The sequence below is a fragment of the Lissotriton vulgaris genome, chromosome 5 (genome assembly GCF_964263255.1).
Source record: "Lissotriton vulgaris chromosome 5, aLisVul1.2, whole genome shotgun sequence".
Classification (NCBI taxonomy): domain Eukaryota; kingdom Metazoa; phylum Chordata; class Amphibia; order Caudata; family Salamandridae; genus Lissotriton; species Lissotriton vulgaris.
Window position 1 is genome coordinate 2,012,718,242 of NC_141693.1, and position 18,899 is coordinate 2,012,737,140.

The window sequence follows — 18,899 nt, forward strand, 5'->3', positions numbered from 1 at the left end:
AAAATGGTGGTGTTACCTAATTTTAATATATGATTTGCGTTTTACTAAAAACATTTGAGCGTCTGAAAGAATTTGCTAGAAACAAGCATCATATTGACGGGTTCTCGTCTCTCCGTGAAGCAGATCTTCCTCGCGGCTTGGATCCCCGTTCCTTGACAGTTCTCGTACCCGGCCTCCTCGCCCAGTGCTCCCTTCCAAGATGGCCGCCTGCTCTGACCGCGCCAGAGCGAGCTCCGGGCAGCCCCCACCTCCAGTCCCTCTTCAGTGTTGCTGCGGCTCTGCCTCGGCTCGTGCCCGCGGCCCGCGCTCCCGCTGCCGCAGCCACTGAGCGGTTGTGTGAGGCGGAGAGAGCGCAGCTCGGGCGGCGAGAGGGCAGCGCGGGTGTCCGAGCTCCGGGGGGCCCGGGAGCGGAGCCATGAGCTGGGGCAGCGACCTCTGGGTGAGTGAGGGGCCGGGGGCTCCTGCGCGAGGGATGCTGCGAGGGGACCAGGCGTCTGAGGACCATCCTGGGAGCAGAGGGAGGTCCAGGGGATCACTGAAGATGCTGTGGACACTGTGAGGGGAGGGGGGCTGTGAGCTTGCTGTTGGTCAGGAGGGGAGTCTGAGGGTGTCCACCTGTGGTCAACAAAGGGAGGGAGGATGAGCCCATCTGCGGCCAGCGGGGTGAGTCCACCACACTGTCTCTGCTTGAGGAGGGGGCGAGATTGTCATGTCTCAGCTGGGGAGGGGGTGAGCCCATCATGTGTCAACTTGGTAGAGGGAGTGAGCCCATCATGTGCCAACTTAGGGTGGTAGTGAAGCAATCATCTGCCAACTTGGGGAGGGAGTCAGTCCATCATGTCTCAACTTGGGGGTGGGAATGAGTCCATCATGTGTCAACTTGGGGGTGGGAGTGCGTCCATCATGTGTCAACTTGGGGGTGGGAGTGAGTCTATCATGTGTCAACTTGGTAGAGGGAGTGAGTCCATCATGTGTCAACTTGGTAGAGGGAATGAGTCCATCATGTGTCAACTTAGGGTGGGAGTGAATCCATCATGTCTCAGCTGGGGAGGGAGTAAGTTCATAATGTGCCAACTTGGTAGAGGGAGTGAGACCATCATGTGCCAACTTGGTAGAGGGAGTGAGTCCATCATGTGCCAACTTAGGGTGCAAGTGAATCCATCATGTCTCAGCTGGGGAGGGAGTAAGTTCATAATGTGCCAACTTGGTAGAGGGAGTGAGTCCATCATGTGCCAACTTGGTAGAGGGAGTGAGTCCATCATGTGCCAACTTGGTAGAGGGAGTGAGTCAATCATGTGTCAACTTGGTAGAGGGAGTGAGTCCATCATGTGTCAACTTGGTAGAGGGAGTGAGTCCATCATGTGTCAACTCGGGGTGGGAGTGAATCCATCATGCCTCAGCTGGGGAGGGAGTGAGTCTATCATGTGCCAACTTGGGAAGGGAGTGAGTCCATCATGCCTCAGCTGGGGAGGGAGTGAGTCCATCATGTGTCAGCTTGGGAAGGGAGTGAGTCCATCATGTGTCAACTTGGGGGTGGGAATGAGTCCATCATGTGTCAACTTGGCAGAGGGAGTGAGTCCATCATGTGCCTACTTGGGGTGAAAGTGAATCCCTCATGTCTCAGCTGGGGAGGGAGTGAGTCCATCGTGTGCCCACTTGGTAGAGGGAGGGAGTCCATCATCTGCCCAATTGGGGGTGGGAGTGAGTCCATCATGTGCCCACTTGGTATTGGAAGTGAGTCCATCATGTGCCCTATTGGGGGTGGGAGTGAGTCCATCATGTCTCAGCTGGGGAGGGAGTGGGTCCATCATGTGTCAACTTGGTAGAGGGAGTGAGTCCATCATATGCCAACTTGGGGTGGGAGTGAGCCCGTCATGTGCCAACTTGGGGTGGGAGTGAGCCCATCATGTGCCAACTTGGGGTGGGAGTGAGCCCATCATGTGCCAACTTGGGGTGGGAGTGAGCCCATCATGGGTCAACTTGGTAGAGGGAGTGAGTCCATCATGTGCCACTTGTTAGAGGGAGTGAGCCCATCATGTGCCAACTTGGTAGAGGGAGTGAGACCATCATGTGCCAACTTGGTAGAGGGAGTGAGACCATCATGTGCCAACTTGGTAGAGGGAGTGAGTCCATCATGTGCCAACTTGGGGTGGGAGTGAATCCATCATGTGCCAAATTGGGGTGGGAGTGAGCCCATCATGTGTCAACTTTGTAGAGGGAGTGAATCCATCATGTGCCAACTTGGGGGTGGGAGTGAGTCCATCATGTGCCAACTTGGGGTGGGAGTGAGTCCATCATGTGTCAGCTTGGAGGTGGGGGTGAGTCCATCATGTGTCAGCTTGGGGATGGGGGTGAGTCCATGATCTTGTTAAATTGGGAGTGTGTCCATCTCCATGTGTCAAGTGGAAACATAGGGGCAGGGGTCCATCATTAGCCACCGGGGGATGAGGGGGTGAGTGAGTCCACCATTAGCCCACTGGGGGAAGAGGGGTGAGTGAGTCCATCATTAGTCCACTGGGAAACAGAGGGGTCAGTGAGTCCACCATTAGTCCACTGGGGGAGGAGGGGTGAGTGAGTCAATCATTAGTCCTCTGGGGGATGAGGGGTGAGTGAGTCCACCATTAGTCCACTGGGGGATGAGGAGTGAGTGAGTCCACTGGGGGAGGAGGGGTGAGTGAGTCCACCATTAGTCCTCTGGGGGATGAGGGGTGAGTGAGTCCACTATCAGTCCACTGGGAGATGAGGAGGTGAGTGAGTCCAACTTTAGTCCACTGGGGGATGAGGGGTGAGTGAGTCCATCATTAGCCACCGGGGGATGAGGGGGTGAGTGAGTCCACCATTAGTCCACTGGGGAATGAGGGGTGAGTGAGTCCACCATTAGTCCACTGGGGAATGAGGGGTGAGTGAGTCCACCATTAGTCCACTGGGGGATGAGGGGTGAGTGAGTCCACCATTAGTCCACTGGGGGATGAGGGGTGAGTGAGTCCACCATTAGTCCACTGGGGGATGAGGGGTGAGTGAGTCCACCATTAGTCCACTGGGGGATGAGGGGTGAGTGAGTCCACCATTAGTCCACTGGGAGAGGAGGGGTGAGTGAGTCCATCATTAGTCCACTGGGGGATGAGGGGTGAGTGAGTCTACCATTAGTCCACTGGGGGGGTGAGTGAGTCCACCATTAGTCCACTGGGGGGGTGAGTGAGTCCACCATTAGTCCACTGGGGGATGAGGGGGTGAGTGAGTCCATCATTAGTCCACTGGGAAACTGAGGGGTCAGTGAGTCCACCATTAGTCCACTGGGGGAGGAGGGGTGAGTGAGTCCACCATTAGTCCACTGGGGGATGAGGGGTGAGTGAGTCCACCATTAGTCCACTGGGGGATGAGGGGTGAGTGAGTCCACCATTAGTCCACTGGGGGATGAGGGGTGAGTGAGTCCACCATTAGTCCACTGGGGGATGAGGGGTGAGTGAGTCCACCATTAGTCCACTGGGGGAGGAGGGGTGAGTGAGTCCATCATTAGTCCACTGGGGGATGAGGGGTGAGTGAGTCTACCATTAGTCCACTGGGGGGTGAGTGAGTTCACCATTAGTCCTCTGGGGGATGAGGGGTGAGTGAGTCCACCATTAGTCCACTGGGGGGGTGAGTGAGTCCACCATTAGTCCACTGGGGGGGGGGGTGAGTGAGTCCATCATTAGTCCACTAGGAAACAGAGGGGTCAGTGAGTCCACCATTAGTCCACTGGGGGAGGAGGGGTGAGTGAGTCAATCATTAGTCCTCTGGGGGATGAGGGGTGAGTTAGTCCACCATTAGTCCACTGGGGGATGAGGAGTGAGTGAGTCCACTGGGGGAGGAGGGGTGAGTGAGTCCACCATTAGTCCTCTGGGGGATGAGGGGTGAGTGAGTCCACTATCAGTCCACTGGGAGATGAGGAGGTGAGTGAGTCCACCATTAGTCCACTGGGGGATGAGGGGTGAGTGAGTCCATCATTAGCCACCGGGGGATGAGGGGGTGAGTGAGTCCACCATTAGTCCACTGGGGAATGAGGGGTGAGTGAGTCCACCATTAGTCCACTGGGAGAGGAGGGGTGAGTGAGTCCACCATTAGTCCACTGGGGGATGAGGGGTGAGTGAGTCCACCATTAGTCCACTGGGGGATGAGGGGTGAGTGAGTCCACCATTAGTCCACTGGGGGATGAGAGGTGAGTGAGTCCACCATTAGTCCACTGGGGGATGAGGGGTGAGTGAGTCCACCATTAGTCCACTGGGAGAGGAGGGGTGAAAGAGTCCATCATTAGTCCACTGGGGGATGAGGGGTGAGTGAGTCTACCATTAGTCCACTGGGGGGGGTGAGTGAGTCCACCATTAGTCCACTGGGGGGGTGAGTGAGTCCACCATTAGTCCACTGGGGGATGAGGGGGTGAGTGAGTCCATCATTAGTCCACTGGGAAACTGAGGGGTCAGTGAGTCCACCATTAGTCCACTGGGGGAGGAGGGGTGAGTGAGTCCATCATTAGTCCACTGGGGGATGAGGGGTGAGTGAGTCTACCATTAGTCCACTGGGGGGTGAATGAGTCCACCATTAGTCCTCTGGGGGATGAGGGGTGAGTGAGTCCACCATTAGTCCACTGGGGGGGTGAGTGAGTCCACCATTAGTCCACTGGGGGGGGGGTGAGTGAGTCGACCATTAGTCCACTGTGGGATGAGGGGTGAGTGAGTCCACCATTAGTCCACTGGGGGATGAGGGGGTGAGTGAGTCCATCATTAGTCCACTGGGAAACTGAGGGTTCAGTGAGTTCATCATTAGTCCACTGGGGGAGGAGGGTGAGTCCATCATTAGTCCTCTGGGGGATGAGGGGTGAGTGAGTCCACCATTAGTCCACTGGGGGATGAGGGGTGAGTGAGTCCACCATTAGTCCACTGGGGGATGAGGGGTGAGTGAGTCCACCATTAGTCCACTGGGGGATGAGGGGTGAGTGAGTCCACCATTAGTCCACTGGGGGATGATGGGGTGAGTGAGTCCATCATTAGTCCACTGGGAAACTGAGAGGTCAGTGAGTCCACCATTAGTCCACTGGGGGAGGAGGGGTGAGTCCATCATTAGTCCACTGGGGGGTGAGGGGTGAGTGAGTCCACCATTAGTACACTGGGAGAGGAGGGGTGAGTGAGTCCATCATTAGTCCACTGGGGGATGAGGGGTGAGTGTAAATGTAAATGTATAGGCATTTATATAGCGCACTACTTACCCGTAGGGTCCCAAGGCGCTTCGACTGCTGCGAAACCCTTCCTGGCTTCCCTGAGAGATGGTCCCTTAATGGGTATCTCCAGGGTGAGACCAGGCATCCCCGGCGGTCTGGTGGGGCCGTTATTGAAGATGAGGCAAGCTAATGCCCAGAGTTGCCGAGTGTGATCGCTGATCAGAGTGGGCACCGAGGCGAGAGAATTATCGAGTCCGCTGACCCTGGTCCAGAAACCTGCCGCACCGGGAATCGAACCCTGGTCCCGGGCCGTCCTCTGCTCTCGGGTCTGCCGCCTCTAACCAGTGAGCCACACTACTTCACTCACTCACTTTGAGTGAGTCTACCATTAGTCCACTAGGGGGTGAGTGAGTCCACCATTAGTCCACTGGGGAGTGAGGGGTGAGTGAGTCCATCATTAGTCCACTGGGAAACTGAGGGGTCAGTGAGTCCACCATTAGTCCACTGGGGGAGGAGGGGTGAGTGAGTCCATCATTAGTTCTCGGGGGATGAGGGGTGAGTGAGTCCACCATTAGTCCACTGGGGGGGGGGGGGTGAGTGAGTCCACCATTAGTCCACTGGGGGGGTGAGTGAGTCCACCATTAGTCCACTGGGGGAGGAGGGAGTGAGTGAGTCCACCATTAGTCCACTGGGGGGGGGTGAGTGAGTCCATCATTAGTCCTCTGGGTGATGAGGGGTGAGTGAGTCCACCATTAGTCCACTGGGGGGGGGTGAGTGAGTCCATCATTAGTCCTCTGGGGGATGAGGGGTGAGTGAGTCCACCATTAGTCCTCTGAGGGATGAGGGGTGAGTGAGTCCACCATTAGTCCACTGGGGGATGAGGGGTGAGTGAGTCCACCATTAGTCCTCTGGGGGATGAGGGGTGAGTGAGTCCACCATTAGTCCACTGGGGGATGAGGGGTGAGTGAGTCCACCATTAGTCCCCTAGGGGGATGTGGGGTGAGTGAGTTCACCATTAGTCCACTGGGGGATGAGGGGTGAGTGAGTCCACCATTAGTCCACTGGGGGATGAGGGGTGAGTGAGTCCATCATTAGTCCACTGGGGGAGGAGGGGTGAGTGAGTCCACCATTAGTCCACTGGGGGGGGGGGGTGAGTGAGTCCACCATTAGTCCACTGGGGGGGTGAGTGAGTCCACCATTAGTCCACTGGGGGAGGAGGGGGTGAGTGAGTCCATCATTAGTCCACTGGGGGAGGAGGGGTGAGTGAGTCCACCATTAGTCCACTGGGGGATGAGGGGTGAGTGAGTCCACCATTAGTCCACTGGGGGATGAGGGGTGAGTGAGTCCACCATTAGTCCACTGGGGGGGTGAGTGAGTCCACCATTAGTCCACTGGGGGAGGAGGGGGTGAGTGAGTCCATCATTAGTCCACTGGGGGGGAGGGGTGAGTGAGTCCACCATTAGTCCACTGGGGGATGAGGGGCGAGTGAGTCCACCATTAGTCCACTGGGGGATGAGGGGTGAGTGAGTCCATCATTAGTCCACTGGGGGAGGAGGGGTGAGTGAGTCCACCATTAGTCCACTGGGGTGGGGGTGAGTGAGTCCACCATTAGTCCACTGGGGGAGTGAGTGAGTCCACCATTAGTCCACTGGGGGAGGAGGGGGTGAGTGAGTCCACCATTAGTCCACTGGGGGATGAGGGGTGAGTGAGTCCATCATTAGTCCTCTGGGTGATGAGGGGTGAGTGAGTCCACCATTAGTCCACTGGGGGATGAGGGGTGAGTGAGTCCACCATTAGTCCACTGGGGGGGGGGGTGAGTGAGTCCACCATTAGTCCACTGGGGGGGGTGAGTGAGTCCACCATTAGTCCACTGGGGGAGGAGGGGGTGAGTGAGTCCACCATTAGTCCACTGGGGGATGAGGGGTGAGTGAGTCCACCATTAGTCCATTGGGGGATGAGGGGTGAGTGAGTCCACCATTAGTCCACTGGGGGGGGGGGTGAGTGAGTCCACCATTAGTCCACTGGGGGGGGTGAGTGAGTCCACCATTAGTCCACTGGGGGAGGAGGGGGTGAGTGAGTCCACCATTAGTCCACTGGGGGATGAGGGGTGAGTGAGTCCACCATTAGTCCACTGGGGGAGGAGGGGGTGAGTGAGTCCACCATTAGTCCACTGGGGGGGGTGAGTGAGTCCACCATTAGTCCACTGGGGGAGGAGGGGGTGAGTGAGTCCACCATTAGTCCACTGGGGGATGAGGGGTGAGTGAGTCCACCATTAGTCCATTGGGGGATGAGGGGTGAGTGAGTCCATCATTAGTCCTCTGGGGGATGAGGGGTGAGTGAGTCCACCATTAGTCCACTGGGGGATGAGGGGTGAGTGAGTCCACCATTAGTCCACTGGGGGATGAGGGGTGAGTGAGTCCACCATTAGTCCACTGGGGGGGTGAGTGAGTCCATTATTAGTCCTCTGAGGGATGAGGGGTGAGTGAGTCCACCATTAGTCCACTGGGGGATGAGGGGTGAGTGAGTCCATCATTAGTCCTCTGGGTGATGAGGGGTGAGTGAGTCCACCATTAGTCCAATGGGGGATGAGGAGTGAGTGAGTCCACTGGGGGAGGAGGGGTGAGTGAGTCCACCATTAGTCCTCTGGGGGATGAGGGGTGAGTGAGTCCACTATCAGTCCACTGGGAGATGAGGGGTGAGTGAGTCCACCATTAGTCCTCTGGGTGATGAGGGGTGAGTGAGTCCACCATTAGTCCTCTGGGGGATGAGGGGTGAGTGAGTCCACCATTAGTCCACTGGGGGATGAGGGGTGAGTGAGTCCACCATTAGTCCACTGGGGGATGAGGGGTGAGTGAGTCCACCATTAGTCCACTGGGGGATGAGGGGTGAGTGAGTCCATCATTAGTCCACTGGGGGATGAGGGGTGAGTGAGTCCACCATTAGTCCACTGGGGGATGAGGGGTGAGTGAGTCCACCATTAGTCCACTGGGGGATGAGGGGTGAGTGAGTCCACCATTAGTCCACTGGGGGATGAGGGGTGAGTGAGTCCACCATTAGTCCTCTGGGTGATGAGGGGTGAGTGAGTCCACCATTAGTCCTCTGGGGGATGAGGGGTGAGTGAGTCCACCATTAGTCCACTGGGGGATGAGGGGTGAGTGAGTCCACCATTAGTCCACTGGGGGATGAGGGGTGAGTGAGTCCATCATTAGTCCACTGGGGGATGAGGGGTGAGTGAGTCCACCATTAGTCCACTGGGGGATGAGGGGTGAGTGAGTCCACCATTAGTCCACTGGGGGATGAGGGGTGAGTGAGTCCATCATTAGTCCACTGGGGGATGAGGGGTGAGTGAGTCCACCATTAGTCCTCTGGGGGATGAGGGGTGAGTGAGTCCACCATTAGTCCACTGGGGGATGAGGGGTGAGTGAGTCCACCATTAGTCCACTGGGGGATGAGGGGTGAGTGAGTCCATCATTAGTCCACTGGGGGATGAGGGGTGAGTGAGTCCACCATTAGTCCTCTGGGGGATGAGGGGTGAGTGAGTCCACCATTAGTCCATGAGTGAGTCCACCATTAGTCCACTGGCAAACTGAGGGGTTAGTGAGTCCACCATTAGTCCACTGTGGGATGAGGGGTGAGTGAGTCCACCATTAGTTGGTCATCTGGGGAGGAAGTGAGACCATCATTGGGGCACTGGAGAGGCGGGCAGCCCCTCATCAGTGTCTGGGGGAGTCCCCTCAGGGTAAATCAATCATTACTGGAGGAGGGGGGGGTGGGTAAGTCCATGGTTTGGCAGGTTGGGGTGTGAGTCAATCATTGGTCCACTGGGGGTGAGTCAATCATTGGTCCTCTTGGGTTGGGGGGGGGTGACCGTGTCTAGCTGTGGGGGTGAAGGTCGGTTCAACATGGTCAGCCGGGGCTTTAAAAGGGGGTGCTGGTGTCCACGGCGGTCAGTTGGATTCAGGAGGAAGCCCCGCGGGGAGGGGTGCGATGAGCAGAACCCCCCACCCCCCATGCCCAGGGGGTTCGGCGATGGGCTGGCACACGAGCCCTCCATGCCCCCCCCTTGCAGCCCAGACGGGTGCGGGGGCGAGGGCGGGCCGTCCCCGAGGCTGCTCGTTTGTTGCCAAAACAAAGCCGTGCTTCTGCCGTGGAGTGGGAGCAACTAGCATCCATCGTCTGTGCCTGAATGAACCGACTGTAAACACCGCCTGCTGCCGCCCAGCCAGGCGGGGATGGGTGCGGGAGCGTGGGCAAAGATGAGCCGGGGATGGACCCTGCACAGGGGTGGAGAGCCGGGGATGGACCCTACACAGGGGTGGAGAGCCGGGGATGGACCCTGCACAGGGGTGGAGAGCCGGGGATGGATCCTGCACAGGGTGGAGAGCCAGGATGGACCCTGCACAGGGGCGGAGAGCCGGGGATGGACCCTGCACAGGAGTGGAGAGCCAGGGATGGACCCTGCACAGGGGTGGAGAGCCGGGGATGGACCCTACACAGGGGTGGAGAGCCGGGGATGGACCCTGCACAGCCTGGAGAGCCGGGGATGGACCCTACACAGGGTGGAGAGCCGGGGATGGACCCTGCACAGGGTGAAGAGCCAGGGATGGACCCTGCACAGGGGTGGAGAGCCGGGGATGGACCCTGCACAGCCTGGAGAGCCGGGGATGGACCCTACACAGGGTGGAGAGCCGGGGATGGACCCTGCACAGGGTGAAGAGCCAGGGATGGACCCTGCACAGGGGTGGAGAGCCGGGGATGGACCCTGCACAGGGTGAAGAGCCAGGGATGGACCCTGCACAGGGGTGGAGAGCCGGGGATGGACCCTGCACAGGGGTGGAGAGCCGGGGATGGACCCTGCACAGGGGTGGAGAGCCGGGGATGGATCCTGCACATGGGTGGAGAGCCGGGGATGGACCCTGCACAGGGGTGGCGAGCCGGGGATGGACCCTGCACAGGGGTGGAGAGCCGGGGATGGACCCTACACAGGGGTGGAGAGCCGGGGATGGACCCTGCACAGGGGTGGAGAGCCGGGGATGGACCCTGCACAGGGGTGGAGAGCCGGGGATGGACCCTGCACAGGGGCGGAGAGCCGGGGATGGACCCTGCACAGGAGTGGAGAGCCAGGGATGGACCCTGCACAGGGGTGGAGAGCCGGGGATGGACCCTACACAGGGGTGGAGAGCCGGGGATGGACCCTGCACAGCCTGGAGAGCCGGGGATGGACCCTACACAGGGTGGAGAGCCGGGGATGGACCCTGCACAGGGTGAAGAGCCAGGGATGGACCCTGCACAGGGGTGGAGAGCCGGGGATGGACCCTGCACAGCCTGGAGAGCCGGGGATGGACCCTACACAGGGTGGAGAGCCGGGGATGGACCCTGCACAGGGTGAAGAGCCAGGGATGGACCCTGCACAGGGGTGGAGAGCCGGGGATGGACCCTGCACAGGGTGAAGAGCCAGGGATGGACCCTGCACAGGGGTGGAGAGCCGGGGATGGACCCTGCACAGGGGTGGAGAGCCGGGGATGGATCCTGCACATGGGTGGAGAGCCGGGGATGGACCCTGCACAGGGGTGGAGAGCCGGGGATGGACCCTGCACAGGGGTGGAGAGCCGGGGATGGACCCTGCACAGCCTGGAGAGCCGGGGATGGACCCTGCACAGGGGTGGAGAGCCGGGGATGGACCCTGCACAGGGGTGGAGAGCCGGGGATCGACCCTGCACATGGGTGGAGAGCCGGGGATGGACCCTGCACAGGGGTGGAGAGCCGGGGATGGGCCCTGCACAGGAGTGGAGAGCCAGGGATGGACCCTGCACAGGGGTGGAGAGCCGGGGATGGACCCTGCACAGGGGTGGAGAGCCAGGGATGGACCCTACACAGGGGTGGAGAGCCGGGGATGGACCCTGCACAGGGGTGGAGAGCCGGGGATGGACCCTGCACAGGGGTGGAGAGCCGGGGATGGACCCTGGTACAGGGGTGGAGAGCCGGGGATGGACCCTGCACAGCAGTAGAGAGCCGGGGATGGACCCTGCACAGGGGTGGAGAGCCGGGGATGGACCCTGCACAGGGGTGGAGAGCCGGGGATGGACCCTGCACAGGGGTGGAGAGCCGGGGATGGATCCTGCACAGGGTGGAGAGCCAGGATGGACCCTGCACAGGGGCGGAGAGCCGGGGATGGACCCTGCACAGGAGTGGAGAGCCAGGGATGGACCCTGCACAGGGGTGGAGAGCCGGGGATGGACCCTACACAGGGGTGGAGAGCCGGGGATGGACCCTGCACAGCCTGGAGAGCCGGGGATGGACCCTACACAGGGTGGAGAGCCGGGGATGGACCCTGCACAGGGTGAAGAGCCAGGGATGGACCCTGCACAGGGGTGGAGAGCCGGGGATGGACCCTGCACAGCCTGGAGAGCCGGGGATGGACCCTACACAGGGTGGAGAGCCGGGGATGGACCCTGCACAGGGTGAAGAGCCAGGGATGGACCCTGCACAGGGGTGGAGAGCCGGGGATGGACCCTGCACAGGGTGAAGAGCCAGGGATGGACCCTGCACAGGGGTGGAGAGCCGGGGATGGACCCTGCACAGGGGTGGAGAGCCGGGGATGGACCCTGCACAGGGGTGGAGAGCCGGGGATGGATCCTGCACATGGGTGGAGAGCCGGGGATGGACCCTGCACAGGGGTGGCGAGCCGGGGATGGACCCTGCACAGGGGTGGAGAGCCGGGGATGGACCCTACACAGGGGTGGAGAGCCGGGGATGGACCCTGCACAGGGGTGGAGAGCCGGGGATGGACCCTGCACAGGGGTGGAGAGCCGGGGATGGACCCTGCACAGGGGCGGAGAGCCGGGGATGGACCCTGCACAGGAGTGGAGAGCCAGGGATGGACCCTGCACAGGGGTGGAGAGCCGGGGATGGACCCTACACAGGGGTGGAGAGCCGGGGATGGACCCTGCACAGCCTGGAGAGCCGGGGATGGACCCTACACAGGGTGGAGAGCCGGGGATGGACCCTGCACAGGGTGAAGAGCCAGGGATGGACCCTGCACAGGGGTGGAGAGCCGGGGATGGACCCTGCACAGCCTGGAGAGCCGGGGATGGACCCTACACAGGGTGGAGAGCCGGGGATGGACCCTGCACAGGGTGAAGAGCCAGGGATGGACCCTGCACAGGGGTGGAGAGCCGGGGATGGACCCTGCACAGGGTGAAGAGCCAGGGATGGACCCTGCACAGGGGTGGAGAGCCGGGGATGGACCCTGCACAGGGGTGGAGAGCCGGGGATGGATCCTGCACATGGGTGGAGAGCCGGGGATGGACCCTGCACAGGGGTGGAGAGCCGGGGATGGACCCTGCACAGGGGTGGAGAGCCGGGGATGGACCCTGCACAGCCTGGAGAGCCGGGGATGGACCCTGCACAGGGGTGGAGAGCCGGGGATGGACCCTGCACATGGGTGGAGAGCCGGGGATGGACCCTGCACAGGGGTGGAGAGCCGGGGATGGACCCTGCACAGGGGTGGAGAGCCAGGGATGGACCCTACACAGGGGTGGAGAGCCGGGGATGGACCCTGCACAGGGGTGGAGAGCCGGGGATGGACCCTGCACAGGGGTGGAGAGCCGGGGATGGACCCTAGTACAGGGGTGGAGAGCCGGGGATGGACCCTGCACAGCAGTAGAGAGCCGGGGATGGACCCTGCACAGGGGTGGAGAGCCGGGGATGGACCCTGCACAGGGGTGGAGAGCCAGGGATGGACCCTACACAGGGGTGGAGAGCCGGGGATGGACCCTGCACAGGGGTGGAGAGCCGGGGATGGACCCTGCACAGGGGTGGAGAGCCGGGGATGGGCCCTGCACAGGGGTGGAGAGCCGGGGATGGACCCTGCACAGGAGTGGAGAGCCGGGGATGGACCCTGCACAGGGGTGGAGAGCCGGGGATGGGCCCTGCACAGGGGTGGAGAGCCGGGGATGGGCCCTGCACAGGGGTGGAGAGCCGGGGATGGACCCTGCACAGGGGCGGAGAGCCGGGGATGGACCCTGCACAGGAGTGGAGAGCCAGGGATGGACCCTGCACAGGGGTGGAGAGCCGGGGATGGACCCTACACAGGGGTGGAGAGCCGGGGATGGACCCTGCACAGCCTGGAGAGCCGGGGATGGACCCTACACAGGGTGGAGAGCCGGGGATGGACCCTGCACAGGGTGAAGAGCCAGGGATGGACCCTGCACAGGGGTGGAGAGCCGGGGATGGACCCTGCACAGCCTGGAGAGCCGGGGATGGACCCTACACAGGGTGGAGAGCCGGGGATGGACCCTGCACAGGGTGAAGAGCCAGGGATGGACCCTGCACAGGGGTGGAGAGCCGGGGATGGACCCTGCACAGGGTGAAGAGCCAGGGATGGACCCTGCACAGGGGTGGAGAGCCGGGGATGGACCCTGCACAGGGGTGGAGAGCCGGGGATGGATCCTGCACATGGGTGGAGAGCCGGGGATGGACCCTGCACAGGGGTGGAGAGCCGGGGATGGACCCTGCACAGGGGTGGAGAGCCGGGGATGGACCCTGCACAGCCTGGAGAGCCGGGGATGGACCCTGCACAGGGGTGGCGAGCCGGGGATGGACCCTGCACATGGGTGGAGAGCCGGGGATGGACCCTGCACAGGGGTGGAGAGCCGGGGATGGACCCTGCACAGGGGTGGAGAGCCAGGGATGGACCCTACACAGGGGTGGAGAGCCGGGGATGGACCCTGCACAGGGGTGGAGAGCCGGGGATGGACCCTGCACAGGGGTGGAGAGCCGGGGATGGACCCTAGTACAGGGGTGGAGAGCCGGGGATGGACCCTGCACAGCAGTAGAGAGCCGGGGATGGACCCTGCACAGGGGTGGAGAGCCGGGGATGGACCCTGCACAGGGGTGGAGAGCCAGGGATGGACCCTACACAGGGGTGGAGAGCCGGGGATGGACCCTGCACAGGGGTGGAGAGCCGGGGATGGACCCTGCACAGGGGTGGAGAGCCGGGGATGGGCCCTGCACAGGGGTGGAGAGCCGGGGATGGACCCTGCACAGGAGTGGAGAGCCGGGGATGGACCCTGCACAGGGGTGGAGAGCCGGGGATGGGCCCTGCACAGGGGTGGAGAGCCGGGGATGGGCCCTGCACAGGGGTGGAGAGCCGGGGATGGACTCTGCACAGGGGTGGAGAGCCGGGGATGGACCCTGCACAGCCTGGAGAGCCGGGGATGGACCCTACACAGGGTGGAGAGCCGGGGATGGACCCTGCACAGGGTGAAGAGCCAGGGATGGACCCTGCACAGGGGTGGAGAGCCGGGGATGGACCCTGCACAGCAGTAGAGAGCCGGGGATGGACCCTGCACATGGGTGGAGAGCCGGGGATGGACCCTGCACAGGGGTGGAGAGCCGGGGATGGACCCTGCACAGGGGTGGAGAGCCGGGGATGGACCCTGCACAGGGGTGGAGAGCCGGGGATCGACCCTGCACACGGGTGGAGAGCCGGGGATGGACCCTGCACAGGAGTGGAGAGCCGGGGATGGACCCTGCACAGCCTGGAGAGCCGGGGATGGACCCTGCACAGGGGTGGAGAGCCGGGGATCGACCCTGCACATGGGTGGAGAGCCGGGGATGGACCCTGCACAGGAGTGGAGAGCCGGGGATGGACCCTGCACAGGGGTGGAGAGCCGGGGATGGGCCCTGCACAGGAGTGGAGAGCCAGGGATGGACCCTGCACAGGGGTGGAGAGCCGGGGATGGACCCTGCACAGGGGTGGAGAGCCGGGGATGGACCCTGCACAGGGGTGGAGAGCCGGGGATGGACCCTGCACAGGGTGAAGAGCCAGGGATGGACCCTGCACAGGGGTGGAGAGCCGGGGATGGACCCTGCACAGGGGTGGAGAGCCAGGGATGGACCCTACACAGGGGTGGAGAGCCGGGGATGGACCCTGGTACAGGGGTGGAGAGCCGGGGATGGACCCTGCACAGCAGTAGAGAGCCGGGGATGGACCCTGCACAGGGGTGGAGAGCCGGGGATGGACCCTGCACAGGGGTGGAGAGCCGGGGATGGACCCTGCACAGGGGTGGAGAGCCGGGGATGGACCCTGCACAGGGGTGGAGAGCCGGGGATGGACCCTGCACAGGGGTGGAGAGCCGGGGATGGACCCTGCACAGGAGTGGAGAGCCGGGGATGGGCCCTGCACAGGAGTGGAGAGCCAGGGATGGACCCTGCACAGGGGTGGAGAGCCGGGGATGGACCCTGCACAGGGGTGGAGAGCCAGGGATGGACCCTGCACAGGGGTGGAGAGCCGGGGATGGACCCTGCACAGGGGTGGAGAGCCGGGGATGGGCCCTGCACAGGGGTGGAAAGCCGGGGATGGACCCTGCACAGGGGTGGAGAGCCGGGGATGGACCCTGGTACAGGGGTGGAGAGCCGGGGATGGACCCTGCACAGGGGTGGAGAGCCGGGGATGGACCCTGCACAGGAGTGGAGAGCCGGGGATGGATCCTGCACAGGGGTGGAGAGCCGGGGATGGACCCTGCACAGGGGTGGAGAGCCGGGGATGGACCCTGCACAGGGGTGGAGAGCCGGGGATGGATCCTGCACAGGGGTGGAGAGCCGGGGATGGACCCTGCACAGGGGTGGAGAGCCGGGGATGGACCCTGCACAGGAGTGGAGAGCCGGGGATGGATCCTGCACAGGGTGGAGAGCCAGGATGGACCCTGCACAGGGGTGGAGAGCCGGGGATGGACCCTGCACAGCAGTAGAGAGCCGGGGATGGACCCTGCACAGGGGTGGAGAGCCGGGGATGGACCCTGCACAGGGGTGGAGAGCCGGGGATGGACCCTGCACAGGGGTGGCGAGCCGGGGATGGATCCTGCACAGGGGTGGAGAGCCGGGGATGGATCCTGCACAGGGGTGGAGAGCCGGGGATGGACCCTGCACAGGGGTGGAGAGCCGGGGATGGGCCCTGCACAGGGGTGGAGAGCCGGGGATGGACCCTGCACAGGGGTGGAGAGCCGGGGATGGACCCTGCACAGGGGTGGAGAGCCGGGGATGGGCCCTGCACAGTGGTGGAGAGCCGGGGATGGACCCTGCACAGTGGTGGAGAGCCGGGGATGGATCCTGCACAGGGGTGGAGAGCCGGGGATGGACCCTGCACAGGGGTGGAGAGCCGGGGATGGATCCTGCACAGGGGTGGAGAGCCGGGGATGGACCCTGCACAGGGGTGGAGAGCCGGGGATGGACCCTGCACAGGGGTGGAGAGCCGGGGATGGACCCTGCACAGGGGTGGAGAGCCGGGGATGGACCCTGCACAGGGGTGGAGAGCCGGGGATGGACCCTGCACAGGGGTGGAGAGCCGGGGATGGACCCTGGTACAGGGGTGGAGAGCCGGGGATGGACCCTGCACAGGAGTGGAGAGCCGGGGATGGACCCTGCACAGGGGTGGAGAGCCGGGGATGGACCCTGCACAGGGGTGGAGAGCCGGGGATGGACCCTGCACAGGGGTGGAGAGCCAGGGAACGGTGTGCGAGGATGGACCCTGGCACATGGATAGAGAGTCAGGGAAAGATGACCGGGATGGACCCTGCACAGGGGTGGAGAGCCGGGGATGGACCCCTGGCACAAGGAAATGATTGCGAGGAGATTGCGCGTGGCACAGGGATCGAACCACACAGAGGAAGAAGTGTCGAAACCAGCCGTGGGTGGCACTGTGCCATGCAGGGAGAGGTGTGTGACAGTGGAGCCTTGGTATAGGTATAGAACTGTACATGAATAGGCGTCCGAGGAGTAAGGCATGGTCCATGGATAAACCCACACAAGGTGGATCCCTGGCACCATGCCACGCAGTAAAAGATGTGTTCAGATCCAACCGGCCCCTCCACAGTGCCACATGGCACTGTGTGTTAAGTGCCCCCATAGTACAGTGCCTTGGATTGAAAAGTGTGTGAAAATTGCCCCCCCCCCCCCACCCCCCTCACAGTGCCGTGCACGGAACAGTGCGTGAAGATCCAAGGTTGGCACTCTGTTACAAGTGTTTTTTAGAGGAGGGTGACTGAGTAACTGAGCCTGGCCGTTATGTATGGAAAATAGTGTGAAGATCACACCTTGGCCCTCCTACAGTGCCATGCAAGGAAAGGTGTGCATGTGAACACTGTGCGCTAGCACTGCCTCAGTGCCACACAGGGGAAGGTTGGTATGATAATATTGGGGGCTGGCACAGTGCCACGCAGCGCAGGGGAAGGTGTGTGAACATTGAGCGTTGGCACTACCTCAGTGCTACGCTGGGGAAAGTTGGTCTTTTAATATTGGGCGCTGGCACACGCAGAGGAAGGTTGGTGTGTTAATATTGGGCACTGGCTCAGTGCCACGCAGGGGAAGGTTGGTGTGTTAATATTGGGCACTGGCTCAGTGCCACGCAGGGGAAAGTTGGTGTGTTAATATTGGGCGCGGGCACTGGCTCAGTGCCACGCAGGGGAAGGTTGGTGTGTTAATATTGGGCGCGGGCACTGGCTCAGTGCCACGCAGGGGAAGGTGTGTGAACATTGAGCGTTGGCACTGACTGGCTCAGTGCCACGCAGGGGAAGGTGTGTGAACATTGCACGTTGGCACTGACTGGCTCAGTGCCACGCAGGGGAAGGTGTGTGAACATTGAGCGTTGGCACTGACTGGCTCAGTGCCACACAGGCGAAGGTGTGTGAACATTGAGCGTTGGCACTACCTCAGTGCCACGCAGGGGAAGGTTGGTCTGTTAATATTGGGCGCTGGCACTGGCTCAGTGCCTCGCAGGGGAAGGTGTGTGAACATTGAGCGTTGGCACTACCTCAGTGCCACGCAGGGGAATGTGTGTGTTAATATTGGGCAGGGGACGGTGTGGTCGGTTGGAGCAATGCCATGCAGCGGAAGATGTGTGCATACCCAGAGATCTCATTGGCTGGCCGTGATGCCAGGCAGAAGGTGTGTGCCACCGAGCAGTGCCATTGGTCGAGCAGGAGGGAGTCTTTTGCGCCTGTTGGTCCATCCTGCAGCTTTCCAGTGGGACCTGGGCTCATTCGGCTTGGTGAGGGGTTGATTCGTGGTTCTGAAAAGGCTTCGGTTGATGCCGTGTGCGCCACACACCGTCCCTCACCCATCAGTTTAATAGGGCTTTTAATATGGGCTGCAGCTGTGTTCAAGCTCCTCCGTCACCGCCCCCGGGCTGCCTCCCCCTTGGATCCAAACGCTTCATTGTCATAGTTGGAGTGTAATGTTTTGATGTAAACGCTTTTGCCAAAAGGGAGAGCTTCGAAGCCTCCAGGGACATGGGTTGTATTTACAAAGTGCTGGCATTATTTGAATGACATTGTATTTTCGTTTGATGAGCACGGAAGAGCGGCACAAGCTGCCAGAGCTCTGTTTATCTTCGAAAGTTAAATTGCCAACAGTAGCAGGTCATGCTCGTTTCAGTACACAGCCAGATAATTGAAATGGCAGAGTGCGTCAGTCCTGGCCAGGTGAATACACCACCCAGAAGAATGATGGATCAGGAGTCTAATGCATGTCCGACCCCTGCTGAACCAGGTCCTGGAAGTGCAACGGGTCAGCTGTGAAGGGTGAGCTGGGCACTGGTTTAGTCTCCGAACCAGGCCGGTGTATCTGCTTCAGATAACTGGTGCCCCTGCTTACCCCACCTGCTCACCCATCGGCCCTTGGCATGTGGTGTACATTCAGTGCCCAGACT

The 18,899-nt window shown here is 61.6% G+C and overlaps 1 protein-coding gene across 15 annotated transcripts in view; it reads left to right on the forward strand.

Moving 5' to 3' along the window:
- The first annotated feature begins 290 nt into the window (after nt 1-290).
- Nucleotides 291-18,899, forward strand: part of FNBP1 (formin binding protein 1) — an 887,470-nt gene continuing 868,861 nt past the window's right edge. For all 15 annotated transcript variants that reach the window (XR_015296123.1, XM_086924822.1, XM_086924824.1 and 12 more), the window contains exon 1: nt 291-439. Coding sequence is in view for 14 of the 15 variants with exons in the window: in XM_086924822.1 (XP_086780948.1) it covers nt 416-439 (24 nt within the window). In the remaining variant the exon portion in view is untranslated. The remainder of the gene's footprint in view (nt 440-18,899) is intronic.